Here is a 15,283-nt window from a genome sequence, read left to right as displayed (position 1 = left end):
CACAGGCCACATGGAGGAATGGAGTTGCTCTAATTAACAGCTCCAGCTGAGCTCCCAGTGCGGGGGGCCAACTCCTGCTGTCTGCCATCTGGGTGAGCCACCTTGGATGTTCCAGCCCAGTCAAGCGCCTAGGTGTCTTCAGCGAACACCACGTAAAATGGAGGAATTTCCCAGCTGAGCCTAGTTAACTCACACAATTTGTAAGAGATAATAACCATGGCTGATGTTTTCATTCCTGACTTATGGAGTGGTTTGGATATGCAGTATTAGTTAAGCAAAACAGCCACCCATCTGGCCACCTTCACGTGACCCATGAGTAGGCTTCTACCCATTCTGACTCCAACTAGAGGCATGAAAAGAAACTCATTGCCTTTCTAGTGGCCAAGCCGGAGGTATGAGGCCCATCCAGTAGAAAGCCAATAGAAAAGAAAGAAGTTGACGAGAAAAGCACAGATGCAGTCAAGGTGCCCCGGACAAGCTTACATTCTAATTGGAGTTGGCTTGGGATTGGCCTGCCCAGCCCCACCTCCCCTATTTAACCAGACCTTCCCCCATTTACCTCAGCTAGTTTAAGTTGGGTTCCTCACTCCAAACCAATAAACCCTGATTAAAATGCTGGCTCAGCATTTCTAGGAGGACTAAATCAGCAATGCAAATGACCACACCTGGCCCACGGCCAACCTTCAGTAGTTTTCTTTCTTTTTTAATATTTATTTATTAATGAGAGACACGCAGAGGCAGACATAGGGAGAAGCAGGTTCCCCACAAGGAGCCCAATGTGAGACTTGATCCTAGAAATCCAGGATCACTCCCTGAGCCAAAGGCAGACACTCAACTGCGGAGCCACCCAGGCATCCCTCTTTCTCCTTTTCTCTTCCTCACCTACACCTGTACTCTGAAGAAGACTGGTTGAAGGAGGTTTAAAGAGGGACATGAAGTGCAGAAAATGTAGGGGTTTTCTTTTCACCCTCAACTACCCGGTGGACTAATTGAAGATAGGGACTGTTTGCTCGACATTCATATTGCCCGATCCCAGAACAGGATCAAGCATGGAAGGGGGACTCTTAAAGTGTTTCTTGAAAAAGAAAGTGAATGAGAGGCCACATCTTCTGAGACCAGAGAGAAGGGTCTCAAGGGTTGTGTTATGTTGAGGTAGAGAAGAGGAAAGTTGAGGGAAATCACACAATGGGATGATTTGGGTCCCTTTCAGCTTCCACACATCACCTCCCTCCACACATATACACCGATGGCAACCATACGAGCAAGTCACAATGCTGGCTAGATGACTGTTCTAGACAGTGTTCTTGGTCTTCTCCATCTTTCATCCCTACATGCTGGTGTCCCTCTCACTTCCCAGGAGCCCTGTTCCACATTCACCTCAGGCCCTCCCAGATTCAGTACCCTCCTTGACTCTCCCCCTAGGGCCTCGGGTCTTAGCTCCTCTGTATAACATCTGGGTCTTCCTACTGTTCTGAGTTAGGACTCCCCACCACTCCTGCTCCTGGTCCCTTAGTTCACTGGGTAGTTCATGGTGTGGGAGGTTAGTGGCCCTCTCTCAAAAGTGAAATGTGTAGGTATGTATGTTGGATGAACTCAGCCTTCTCAGACAACAAGGAATAGTTTTGGCTAAAACAAAGTTTTGCCCTTAGGAGGGTGCATGGTGTAGTGATCAAGGAGCATAAGCTTTAAAATCAAATTGTTAGGGGACGCCTGGGTGGCTCAGTGGTGGGATCCTGGGTTCCCAGGATCGAGTCCCACGTCGAACTCCCTGCATGGAGCCTGCTTCTCCCTCTGCCTATGTCTCTGCCTCCCTCTCTCTCTCTCTGTGTCTCTCATAAATAAATAAAATATTTTAAAAAATCAAATTGTTATGAGTTCAAATCCCAGCTCTGCCTGGCCATCTATTAATTATGCAAATGTAAACAAATTACTTAATCTCTCTGAGCCCTGGTTCTGATTGTCCTGGGACTTACAGCTAAAGACCAGAAATAGCATTCCCTACCTTTTAGGACTGTCCCGAGAACTAGAGTTAAAATGTCAAGCCCTGCCTGTGGTAAGCACTCCCTTATTAGTAGCTCATGTTATTCTCAAGAGGGGAGATAAATCTGGATTGTGAGATGTCACAAGGAGCTTGAACTCCACCAGACTGTCACTGTCTTGCTTAAAACCCATCAATAAATTGGATTTCTTTTTTTTTTTTTTTTTGATTTCATTAAAATTTAAAATGCCTCCTCCTTGAAAGACAGGAAAATAAAAAGGCAAAATATTCACAACACATAGATATGAAAAAGGATTTAAAGAATTCATATAATTCATTAGTAAGAAAACAATTTTAGAAGTGGGCAAAAGATCTCAACACTTTATAAAAAGAGGTATAGTAATGGTCATGTGAAAAGAGGTTCAACATCTTTGGTTATCAGAAAAATGTAAATGAGGGGCACCAGGGTGGCTCAGTCAGGGTTAAGCGTCTGCCTCCGGCTCAGGTCATGATCTCAGGGGTTTGGGATCAGGCCCTGCATCAGTTTCCCTGCTTAGCAGGGAGTTGGCTTCTCCCTCTGCCCCTCCCCTTGCCCCTCTGCACATGTGCTCTCTCTCTCTGCCTCTCAAATAAATAAAATCTTTAAAAAAAAGTTTTTAAAAAGAAAAGTGTAAATTAAAACCACCATGAATTATCACATTTCTACTAAAATGGCTAACATTAGAATGAGTGACAATAACTAGGATTTGAAGTAACTAGAACTCTCATACGTTGCTGGTGGGCATGTAAAATGGAAAATAGATTGGCAGTTTCTCATAAGGTTAAAGATATATGCTTATCACATGATCTAGTAATTCCACTCCTAAAAGGAAAGCAAATGTCCATAAAAAGACTTCTATGCTGATGTTCCTAATAGCTTTATTCATAATAGCCCCAAACTGGAAACAACCCAAATTCTGTAAACATGTGAATGGAAAAACAAACTGGCATATTCATAGAATGAAATCCTACTCAGCAACATAAAGGATTGGATTACTGATACAATAACATGGATGAATATGAAAAATATTAGTTTGACAGAAGTCAGACACAAAAGTACCAATTGCAGGAATCTTTTACAAGAAAATCTAAAACAGGCAAAAGCATTCTGTAATAACAGATCATGGACTAGTGGTTGCCTGAGTTGGTGATTGAAGGGGCGAGCACTGACTACAAAGAAGCAGGAAAGAAGCATTTTGGAGCGATGAGAATTTTGTGTCTTGATTGTGGGGAAGGTCATGCAAATGTGCCTATTTGTAAAAACAAACAAAAACCAGAGAAACAGACACTTAATATGGGTCCCTTTTATTCCATAGAAAGTTGAATTTTATTTTATTTTTAAAATATTTTTTATTTACCTATTTGAGAGAGCATGAGAGGAGAAAGAAGCAGGCTCCCTGCTGGGTGCTCCCTGGCTCCCCTTAGGGCTCCATCCCAGGACCCCAAGATCATGACCTGGGCTGAAGGCAGATGCTTAACCATCTGAGCCACCCTGGAGCTCTAAAGTTGAATATAAAATTCAACTTTATTTTTCAAAAAAAATTCATTTTTATTTTTTTATAAAGTTGAATTTTAAAAGAGCAACAACAGAAGAGAAAATCTGATTGTCAGCTGATTGGTCAATGGTCGTATAAAAATATATTAAGTGCGTTAAAAAGTTAACTACAATGAGATACCATTTTATATTCATGTATGAAAAGTCTGACAATATCACTAATTGGTGAGGATGTAGGCCAATGCCACAATGCAAAGTGGAGCATTCACTTTGGGAAGTTATTTGTTATGATTTAGAAAGTTGGAAATGTGCCTACGTTACCACCCAGCAATTGTGCTTCTATATACCTACCCCAAAGAAATTTTTTTGCGCACACACACAAGAATGTTCAGAGCAGATTCATTTGCAATAATGAAAGCTGTAGCTATTTTAAACATCCGACATAAAGAGATGTGTAAAGTGCAATGTAATTGTGTACTGAGATGCTACACAGAAGTGAACCTGGTTGCATTACTACAATTACTGACTGCATATATACAATGTGAATGTCACCAATATTAAGTAATAAATATAGTAAGTCATAGAAGATGCATATATATTCTATTTCTATAAAGCTCAAGATCAAGCAAAATTAAATAATATATAAATATATGAAGGAAAAAAAAGGAAACAAGACAAACTCCAAACTCAGGATGGTAGTTTCCTCTGAGAGTGTGCGAGGGAAATGGAATGAGAAAGGGCAGAGTGAGCTTTAAAGCTATTGATAATAAATAAATAAATAAATAAATAAAAATAAAGCTATCGATGATGTCATTTTTCTAAAAGTGGTGAGTATATGAATGTTCAATTTGTTAATAATCTCCAAACCACACATATGTTATATATGCTCTTTTGTATGCAGAGACATTTCATACTAAAAATCTTAAAAGGTAAATATTGTCACATTGGGTTAACCATGATAAGCCAACCATGTACCTCATACAAAGGACACACTGAAAATAAAATAACACAGAAAGGTTAAAAATAAAAGGATGGGCAAAGTTATATCAGCAAACACAAACAAGAAGAAGACACAAGTAGAAGTGCTAATATAAGACAAAATAGAACTAAAGGCAAAAAATAGGAGTGTTATTTATATTTATATATTTATAGATACATGTAATCCATGATGGACTATCATCAGCCACAAAGTGCAATGAGATAAATAACATAGCCTCAAAATATACAAAGCAAATAATAGAAGTTATCAAGGAAAATGACTGAAGCATAATTTTTTAATTTTTCATTTTTAAATGTCACACTGTAAAGTGAAACCTTCTGGGGGTATAGTTCTATGAATTTTGATAAATACATAAAGTCATGTAACCACCATGATCAAGATACAGAATAGTTGTATCACCCTCAAAAATGCACTCCTGCTGCAACTTTGTAGTCAAATGCACCTGCACTTCCAATTCCTGGAAAAATCTTTCATCTGTTTCAGTTCCTATTGTTCTCTATTTTTAAAATGATTTTATTTATTTGAGAGAGAGTGTGTGTGAGAGTATAAGCAGAGGGAGCAGCAGAGGGAGAGAAGCAGACTCCCCATTGTGCAAAGGAGCCTGACTCAGGTATCCATCCCAGGACCCTGAGATCATGACCTGAGTCAAAGGCAGATGTTTACCTGAATGAGACACCCAGGCACACCGCCCCCATAGTCTTCTTTTTTCTAGAATATCATATAAATAGAATCATATCATCTTTTGAGTCTGGTCCCTTTCGTGCAGCATAATGCCTCTGAGATACTTCCAAGTGTTGCATGTATCAATAATTCATTCTGTTTTATGGTCCGATAGCATTCAATTGTATGGATGTACCACAATATTGCTTAAGATTCACCCAATGAAGGGCTTTTGAGTAGTTCCACTTTGGAAGCATTATGAATAATGTTATAAATATTTGTGTATAGGGATTGTGTGTAAACATAAAATTTTGTTTTTCTTGGGTAGGTTGACTTTATGAGAAACTGTGCAAATTCTTTTCCAAAATGTATGTACTATTTTGCATTCCCAAATAATAATGGAGCAAAATTCTTGTTGCTTTGCATCCTCCCCAGCATTTCATACTTGAAACATAATCTTAACAAATCGCAGTCAATGACAGTACATATACCCTCCTGATCAAGAATAAAATAGATAGATGTTTGGACAATATGATTACAACACAATTAAGGTTGAATTAATAAATACTTCATGTCAATGTACATGATAGTGAAAACATCTCCATTCCAAGAATCCATGGAATATTTATTTATTTAAAAATATTTTTAAAAGGTTTTATTTATTCATGAGAGAAATAGAAGCAGAGACATAAACAAAGGGAGAAACAGGCTCCATGCAGGGAGCCCGATGTGAGACTCGATCCTGGGACTCCAGGATCATGCCCTGAGCTGAAGGCAGACACCCAATCGCTGAGCCACTGAAGCATCCCTCTTTATTTAAAATTTTGCTTATTGGGATCCCTGGGTGGCGCAGCGGTTTAGCGCCTGCCTTTGGCCCAGGGCGCGATCCTGGAGACCCAGGATCGAATCCCACGTCAGTCTCCCGGTGCATGGAGCCTGCTTCTCCCTCTGCCTATGTCTCTGCCTCTCTCTCTCTCTGTGTGACTATCATAAAAAAAAAAAAAAAAAAAAAAATTAAAAAAAAATAAAATAAAATTTTGCTTATTTATTTGAGAGAAAGAGTGCACTCTGGCAGGGATGAAGGGAGTGACAGAGGGCGTGGGGGGCAGGGAGGGTTGTGGGTAGGCAGAAGGGTAGGGAGAGGGAAAGATGGAGAGAGAATCTCAAGCAGACTCTATGCTGAGCTTGGAACCCTTCTTGGGGCTGGATCTTATGACCCTGAGATCATGACCTTGAGCTGAAACCAAGAGTCGTCCAATGCTTAACTGACTGAGCTACTCAGGTGCCCTGAGAATCTCTGGAACACTTATAAAAATAGATCATATTCTAGGCCACAAAGAAGAGTCGTATTCTTTTCCTAATGTAGAAACTGTACCACAATGTAATAAATATAGAAAATAATAACAAAAATTTAAGTAGCAATAAGAATGATTGCATAGAGGTCATAAAACCATTTGTCAAAATAATAATTACTTTGGGTCATAGAGGAATTAAAAATTTTAAAATTTTATTAAAGATTTTATTTATTTATTCATGAGAGAAATAGAAGCAGAGACATAAGCAGAGGGAGAAGCAGGCTCCATGCAGGGAGCCTGATGTGGGACTTGATCCCGGGACTCCAGGATCACACTCTGGGCCAAAGGCAGGTGATCAACCACTGAGCCACCCAGGCATCCCTTTAAAAATTTTTTTGAGTAATTTTTAAATTTAACCAAAGACTGTGTAGAAAATAATGAAAATAAGAGCACTTTTCAACTACAAGCTCAGGTTGAAATGCTCTTCTTATTACATTTTCTTTATTAAATTAGGAGGAAAAAAGGAAAAGATCTCCCAAAGAGAACATTGAGGAAATAAAGAAAGCCAGATATTGTGACAGTCCAGTTGCGGTTCTCTCTCTGGGTAGATCAAGCTCTTACGGGGCAGGGCCATATCATTTGCCATCACAGTTGACCCTTGAAGAACATGGGTTTGAATTGCAGGGGTCCACTTTTTTTTCCAATACATACCGTATAGCACTGCAAATGTATTTTTTCTTCCTTTAGGAGCTTAAGAGGAAGAGAGGGAGAGAGTGTCCATGAGCAGGGGGAGGAGCAGAGGGAGCAGAGAGAGCAGAGAGCATCTCAAGCAGGCTCCACACCCAGTGAGAGCCCCATGTGAGGCTGATCTTAGCACCCTGAGATCAAGACTCAGATGCTTAACCGGCTCAGGTGCCTCTCCTTTATGATTTTCTTAATAACATTTTCTTTTCTCCTACTTTACTGTAAGAATGTAGCATATAATACATGCAATGCACAAAATATCCGTTCACGGGCTATTTATGTTATCCGTAAGGCTTCTGGTCAACAGTCAGTACTACTAGTTAATTAAGCTTTGGAAGAGTCATAATTGAGTAAAAAAATTTCCACTGCCTGGTGGTGGGTGCCCCTAACACCTCCCTCATCCCCTTCCTTGTTGAAGGGTGGTGAAGAGTGTGCCTGACTTTCAATATGAATTCAGTACTTGGAAGTACTTTTCACCTTCCCAAAGTTAGCCATTCTCTCCTTGGTGCCTCCACAATAGGGTATTTTAGCATTTATTAAAGCGCTGCACTCACATAAGCTTCCCACATCACGGCAGTCCTTTATTTATTTATTTTTTTAATATTTAATTTACTTATTCATGGTAGACAGAGAGGGAGAGAGGCAGACGACACAGGCAGAGGGAGAAGCAGGCTCCATGCAGGGAGCCGGACCTGGGACTCGATCCTGGGTCTCCAGGATCACGCCCTGGGCTGAAGGCGGCTCTAAACCACTGAGCCTCCCACGGATCCCGCAGCAGTCCTCTAAAAACAATTATTCTGGGGCACCTGGGTGGCTCAGTCGGCTAAGGATCCGACTCCTGAGGTCATGATTTCAGGGTCACGGGATCCAGCCCCACGCTGGGCTCCGTGCTGAGTGTAGACTCTGCTTTAAGGTTCTCTCTCTGGGGCACCCGGGTGGCTCCGTGGTTGAGCATCTGCCTTTGGCTCAGGCCGAAATCCCCAGGTTCTGCCATCGGGCCCACATCAGGTTCCCCGCAGGGGCCTGCTTCTCCCTCGGCCTATGTCTCTGCCTCTCTGTGTGGCTCTCATGAATAAATAAATAAAATCTTTAAAAAATGATTTGGGGGCGCCTGGGTGGCTCAGTGGCTGCCGTTGGCTCAGGTCATGATCCCAGGGTCCTGGGTTCCAGCCCAGCATTGTGCTCCCTGCTCAGCAAGGGAGTCTGCTGCTTCTCCTCTCCCTCGGCCTGCTGCTCCCCCCTACTTGTACTCTTGTCAAATTAGTAAATAACCTTTAAAAAAGATAAACACAACTGTTTACCACTCAGAATGCACCAGGCAACTGACGTTACTTAATCGTCATAACTTTTTTTGATATCATTTTCCTCAAACTGAGGATCGTATCACAAATTCGTCACAAAGACAGGATTTGGTTGCACACCCTCTACTTTCAAAAACAGGCTCTTTTTTTTACCCAAACAGGTTTTCAATTCAGGAACGAGGTTAGGCTGCCACCTAGGTACGCTCAGCTCCTCGCCTAGCTCCTGGCACGGAACATCTCAAACAAGTGAGCGCCAGCTGCGTCCCGTTTGCAAACTTCCCTTCGGTGTACCGTACAGAGACACGCTAATTACGAGCACCCGATTTACGCACGGAAAGAAATCCACAATTTAGGACACAGCGCGCCTTGCGGCCCTTCTTTCACGCCCGTCTCTATGGTTGGCAGGTGACCACTCTACACTCTGGAGGACTCAGCGAGGACAGCCTCTCCTGAGGCCCCTTTACCAGCACGTGACCGGAAGTCTGGCTTGCTATTGGCTAGAGCCGGTAGAGCCCGCCCAACCGCCTCCTGTCAGTTCCTTTAAGTAGAAGCCAGAGGCCCCCGCTCGGCCTTTCGGGGACTGTGACGCCGGACCGGCCAGGTGCGTTTGTGTTGGGCCCCGGCGGGCCGGCCCGCAGCCTGGTGGGTCGCGGGGGGCGGCCTGCAGTGATGACACTCCAGAAAAATGCACGTGTTAGACTGCTGACGCGGGTGATGCGAACTACAGTCTGAGTCGGGCCTCCGCGGCGGCGGGCAGGAGACGGGCAGGCCCGCGGGCGCGCAGCCGCTAACCACCGCTCTCGTTCTTGCAGGTTCCGGCTGGGCCGAGGACGTCGGAGCTTCCTGCCCTCCTCCCCGCCCACCTTTACCCCGAAGCCTCGCAATAAAATGGTTTGATCCAGCGCTGGTGTTAAGCGTCTTCGTCGTCCCGACGCGCTGCCTTTGAGCCCCCGCCGCGCCTGCGCGTGGCGCCGGGGGTCAGGCTGCAGCGCCAGAGCACGCGCTTGCGCATAACTGGGGCCGCCCGGTTCCCCCGCCGGCGGCCCTTTTAACCGCGAGCGACACGGCGGCACCTGCAGGGGACGCGAGCGTGGGGCGGGGGCGATTTGCGACTCCAGCCTCAGCCCTTGAAGCCGAGGCTGAAACGCCCCGGGCAGACGCGGCGATCCTCTAGGTCCCGGTACTCAGGGCCCTGCATGTTTCCTGGAAGTCCTGGCCTCCGTGGTCTTCGAGACCTGCAGGCTAACCGCGGCGTGGGTGGCCTCTGGAGGGAGGGAGGGAGGGGGCTGTCCGTGAGCAGCTGGAAGGGCCGCTGTATACTTGACGGGAACTGGTTTCAGTCTTGAATGCTTCCATGAAGTTACCTCACCTGGTTAAGGTGTAGCAGCGACCCACTTCGAGAAACTACAATTTAGGGTCAACTGCTTACCTGGATACTGTGCCAAGCATGGGAATAAAAGCTTTGCAGTTTAGCCCAGTTAGCCTAAACAAGGTAGTTCAGATGAAGTAGATCTTATGCATTGCCGGGCACATCAGGCACCTAAGTAAATGCACAGTCCTTCCCGGTCCGGATGATTGGTGGTGGTCTCCTCTGGGTTTGGGTGAAATATGCAACTTCGAGTACCAGGCAGCTCTGTTGACGGGCAAGGATGCCCAAGTGCAGTGTTTAACCTGCTTTGGCATGTAATAACTGGGGCATCCGAAGTTAACAGGATTACTAGGCTATTGAGGGTGTAAAATCCAGCACAGAAACAAAGACGGTCGCCCTCAGGTTTTTAAAATCCTTTGAAGATCACACCTACCTCCTAATATTAGAAAACCCATCTGGTGATCATACCAGGAAATGGAAGCTGCTTTGGCAGCTTGAGTGCCCAAGTGATCTGTACACCTTGTTTATCCTCTCCCTATTAATCTAAAAAGGAGGATTCAGCAAAAATAACTTAGATGCTTATCTAGTATTTGACATTGAGATATTTATTTTGTGAAACAAAGCAAGCGATTGTAAATCCCCACATACTATTTGAGTGCAATAGGGTAGTCGTGTGTAATCTCTTTACACAGTAGTGCATCTAGTCCTTTGCCTTTAGTTATTGCACAAAAATTATAGACCAGTGAACAAGACATGCGGACTGACAGGCAAATTGGCCTACACATTGAGAAATTAGAAAACAGTACACCAACTGGAATGATCAAATAATTTAAGTCAAATGTTTTAATGGTGCAATTAAAGTAATCAAGGGTTCAAATATACTTTTTCAATATATTAGTTTCTTTATCTTTAAAGTCCTGTTCAGGCAAGGTGCTGTTTAAAAAACCACTATTAGCTTTGTCCACAGATGTTATCAAAAGTTATCCACGGTAGTTCTGATGTTGAATGCAGCTTTAAACAATAAAAAATTGTGTTTAAAGAGTACTTCTCAAAGCAAATTACATACCTAGGGAGCCCCAAACTTATAAACTAAAGATTCTGACACAAATGCACAAAATAAAGTTGGCAACATTAAAGAAAGGTCACATGAATTTTGAGATAACGTAGTGTTTAATGTTGAGCAAACTTGGTCGTGACTCTCAAAAGTGATAGAGTTCTGTTTTGGCTGTCAGAGGAGGAAACTGCCCGCAACCTCAAAATACAAATCAGATTAACAAAGCATTTTAGATGCCTATATAAAGCACAGAGCACATAGGAAGTGCCAGATAGAAAGATGGCTCTGGCTTTCTGCTCCCACCTCAATCCATTATGTGCAGTATTTGACATTTTCACATCTGCTCGTGTCTCAGGAAAACATTTGGGATTAGAAACCAGGTGATTGTACCTCATTGGTAGAAGGCTTTGGATGGTTTGATCTCATGGCTTTGCCTAATGTTCACATAAATCCCACTGTCCCCACTCGAGCTGATAGTATGTTAGTGTGTGTATGTTCTATGGCTACTTGCTTCCAAAATGCACAATAGGAAAAAAGTTGCTATGCATACCTCTTTTTTATCATCCATGAAATGGTTCACACAAAATTCCACTCCCCACCCTCCACACATTCCTGAATTGACATTCAGGAAGTATGGAGGGCTGTATCACCTATAAACTAGGAGGAAACGTTCCATTGTGCACTGGCCGCCTGAGGAAAAGCTTTGGAGTTGAGGCAAGGGGAAAGCCTTCCAGCTGTATAGCTTTGCTCTTACTGTGCTCTTTGGCTGCCACAAAAACTGGTGGACTCAAAAAAGCCATGGTGTGAGTCATCTGTAACCTCCAGATCCACTGTGGTGACTCTTCCACAGTCTTCTTTGCTGAGTCAAAGCTTTGCAGCAAGGCATTTTGGGCCCCAGTTCCCAGATGCGTGGAATGACGACACGTCACAGTGGAATGGGCACCAGCAGGCAGAGGGCAGAAGCTGTGGCACGAGGAGGGGCCAGTGCTACAGCACGGATGGCAGCCAAGAACCCCACACCTTGAGCTAGATCTAATACTGGGAAGGTCGGATCTTCACCCATCACAACTGATCAGCAGCCTCCACCAGTGAGTCTTTGAGGAGGCAGGAGGCGGAGCGAGGGTCCATGGCTGAGTGCATTATAGGGATATAGACATCATCCATGTTTGGCATGACAAAGACTTTCTGAAGGAAGAAAGAGACATGTAGAAGAATGCTTTTAGATAAGTTTTAAAAGTACCTTTTCACATACATTCTAAACTAGCTCCTGTCACATTTAAAGAGTTGAATCACATCAGCACACGAATACAAGAACCCAGTAAGTCAGCTCTGAGGCAGAAGCGCCTTTGATTTCATGACATATAGCGACATTACTCATGAATTCATCAACCTTCAACACCATTACTTTAACAGAAATGGCTTAACCTGCTCATGGTATTTCCAAATACTATGTCCAGAACACATATTCCAAGTGAATTTATTCATTTAAATCTTAGCAACAAAATGTAAGCTAAGTTTTTTCACCCCCGAACAAGACAGCTATATAAGAAGGAAATCCTACTCTAATGAACACACGAAGAATAGTGATTGATAGTAATGGTGCTTTGCCTATCCTGCTTATAAACTAATTTTACATAAGTGAATTTTGGCAATGCACTCATGAAGTCTCCAGTAATACCCTCTTATGAAAGCATATATGAAAGCAAAAAAAGGTGGCTATGGGAAGTGGTAGCAATTACCCATCAACTTCCCAACTTGCCTCAAAATACCAGGTGCAAAACACATATGGTGGCTTCCAGAAGCCTGGGTGGCTCAATCAATTGGGTGTCCAACTCTGATTTGGGCTCAGGTCGTGATCTCAGGGTTGTGAGATGGAGCTTTGAGTTGGACTTCAAGATGAGCTCTGTTCTCAGCAGGGAGTCTGCCTGAGATTCTCTCTCCCCTCCCCCCAATAAATAAATCTTCAAACAAAAACAGGTGCCAACCTCTGTCCCTTTGTCTTGTCTTTTAGCTCCTTGTACCCCAATACCCCTGAAAGAAATGGCCTCCTCTAATTCCTATTATAGGATCTAGGAAAAGGAAAAAACTAAAGGTTCAAATTACTTTTCCACTTGGTGATATTACTAAACTTTACAGAAACTGGTTTTCAGTTAATGTTAGTCCATAGCCTTTAAATATAAGCTTTTATTTATAAATATAAACTTTTAAAGGCAATAGCTCAAAGTATACCATGGCAAAAATTAGTCTCCTTCAAAAGGTGAAGTGCATTATGAAGTAAATTGTTTGCCAATCCATAAAATCTCAAAACACAACTGTGCCTCGAATGTGATAAAAATTTGGTAGAAGTAGTCATCCCAGGGCCTCGACTACATTGCTTTTAGCTCTGGTGACAGAAAACAAGGCAGACATGGAGAATGAGTTCTGGCTTAGTGACTCACCTTTTGGGTTTCCTCTGAATTACTTAACAGGGTTCTGTGGATAAGGTTCAGGATTTCTGAAACTGGACCTAAAATGTTATGCCTGTTCGATCATGACAGGTACTTTCCTAGGATGAAGGTCCAAAGCTTTCATTAGCTTCTCAAAAGAAGATCCTGACCCAAATGAACTTCAGAACCTCTGTTCTGCTCTGAGCTTTGAGAGTCAGGTGAAACGCACACCAGACAAACACCACATGTTTACCTGAAACTCTTGTTCCAGTTTCTTCTCTATCCAGTCTGTCACATGAACTAAAGTCACTTCTCTCTCTCCAAGTTTTGGCCGAGCTTTCAGCTCTACATATGGTGGCTTCCGGAAACCATACCTTTTGAAGAAGACAAGTAGTAAACAATTACATTTAGACATTTAGATGCAAAGAAAGGAAGGACATAAGTACCAACAGCAGACCTAGTTCACTTGCCCAGGGCTTTATCACTATTTTAATTGTTCTCTTACTCTGAAGATCCCCTCTAAAAATGATGCAAAGCAGCCAACGCAAATTGTGAGCTCCCACATCCCCGGGCCGTGTGTAGGACTGTGATGATCTGACAACAGTCCTGACAAAATGGTAAAGTCAGGAAGCACCACTGGAAAAGTCTGTGACCTGGGCACTGCTTTCCGGTTTTTTGTTTTTCCTGAAACAGCAAGGATCTTTCTTGTTTCTTTTTCAATAAAGGTAGTGTACATACACTACAAAACCCAAAATATACATGTGTATAAAGCATAAAGGGAAAGATACTGCCTCTCTGAATCTTACCCCCAAGACACTGAGAGAAGGACTACTGAGAGAAGTGGGGTCGATTTTCCCCACACTCCTACATAAATAGAGAATATTCTATAACCTGCTTTTACGTTCCATACCCCACGGCATGCTTGTTAAGGCTTCCTAATGGAGCAGACTGACACTCAGCTGGTAAAGGATCCAGACAAGAGACTGTGTGCTATCAAACTACCTAGAAGTTTTTCGTCCATCTGTCATGGATCGATGTTTTAAAAATTACAACAAAAATGTCAAATTGCTATAAGCATTTCTAAATCTCTCAATATCTATACTTAACTTTATGGATTAATAACAAATGCAGTGGGTAGTACTACCCCAGAAGCCTTTAATTTTATCTTCCACTTGGGCCCCCTGCTCAGTAGTGAACCTGCTTCTCCCTCCCTCTGTCACTCCCCCTTGCTTATGCTCTCTTGCTCTCTGTCAAATAAATACAATCTTAAAAAATTGTTTTCTTTTCTTTCACTAAGCAGTAGCACCTGTAACTGATTTTTTTTATTTGTTCCCACTTTTTTTTTTACAATGAAAATACTACTGTCTCACAACAAAATCTATAAAGGTATTTTAAAGTTTTTACTGGGAAACACCAATATCATCATCAAATAGTCAATTCAAAAATCGCCTTCTGATCATTCTTATAAACCCTTCCTAATGCCAGGGATATGCACTAGCATGGAAGTTTCACTCTAGGATAGAACAGAGCTATCTTTTTCATACCATTGTAATTTCTGGTACAATGAGACCTCCTACAATCACTGTGTACACTTATGTACATTTTAAAGGACCTAGAATGCCAATCTTAAACTTCAATTCACAGATAGTGATTTTCTTCTACAGGACCCATGAATAACAGGTTAGTTCAGTGGTTCTCAATCTTGGCTTTGTCCCCCAGGCCCTGGATTCTGGGGACTGGGTGCATCTTTGTTCTTACCAAGTCCCCAGGTGACTGTGATATGCAGGCAGGGTTGAGAACCACCAGTTCAATGACAACTCCTTGGACAGACCTCCTACCACAATTACCAAGTGCATAAGCTCTGCCTCCTTAACATCTAGGTCTAACCCAAGGAGTCTTCCCTAAGCACCACAGGCTCTGCT

The 15,283-nt window shown here is 42.9% G+C and overlaps 1 protein-coding gene and 2 non-coding genes across 7 annotated transcripts in view; 2 read left to right on the top strand and 1 right to left on the bottom strand.

Annotated features, from left to right (window-relative positions):
- The first annotated feature begins 9,175 nt into the window (after nt 1–9,175).
- Nucleotides 9,176–9,246, top strand: LOC144287318 (small nucleolar RNA SNORD104). Its single transcript, XR_013355153.1, has one exon. It is a non-coding gene; the product is annotated as a small nucleolar RNA SNORD104 (small nucleolar RNA).
- Nucleotides 9,247–9,445: 199 nt separating this feature from the next.
- LOC144287336 (small nucleolar RNA SNORA76) lies at nt 9,446–9,579 on the top strand. The gene has a single exon (XR_013355175.1). It is a non-coding gene; the product is annotated as a small nucleolar RNA SNORA76 (small nucleolar RNA).
- An 891-nt stretch (nt 9,580–10,470) lies between these two features.
- Nucleotides 10,471–15,283, bottom strand: part of TEX2 (testis expressed 2) — a 101,744-nt gene continuing 96,931 nt past the window's right edge. For all 5 annotated transcript variants that reach the window (XM_077853784.1, XM_077853788.1, XM_077853785.1 and 2 more), the window contains 2 exons: nt 13,615–13,735; nt 10,471–12,120 (listed from right to left, as the gene is read on the bottom strand). In XM_077853784.1, the coding sequence (XP_077709910.1) occupies nt 11,998–12,120; nt 13,615–13,735 (244 nt within the window). In that variant the 3' untranslated portion in view covers nt 10,471–11,997. The remainder of the gene's footprint in view (nt 12,121–13,614; nt 13,736–15,283) is intronic.

The sequence above is a fragment of the Canis aureus genome, chromosome 16, assembly GCF_053574225.1.
Source record: "Canis aureus isolate CA01 chromosome 16, VMU_Caureus_v.1.0, whole genome shotgun sequence".
In the NCBI taxonomy this organism is placed as follows: Eukaryota; Metazoa; Chordata; class Mammalia; order Carnivora; family Canidae; genus Canis; species Canis aureus.
The sequence above is the reverse complement of the archived record's forward strand: the minus strand, read 5'-3'. Positions and strand labels throughout refer to the sequence as shown.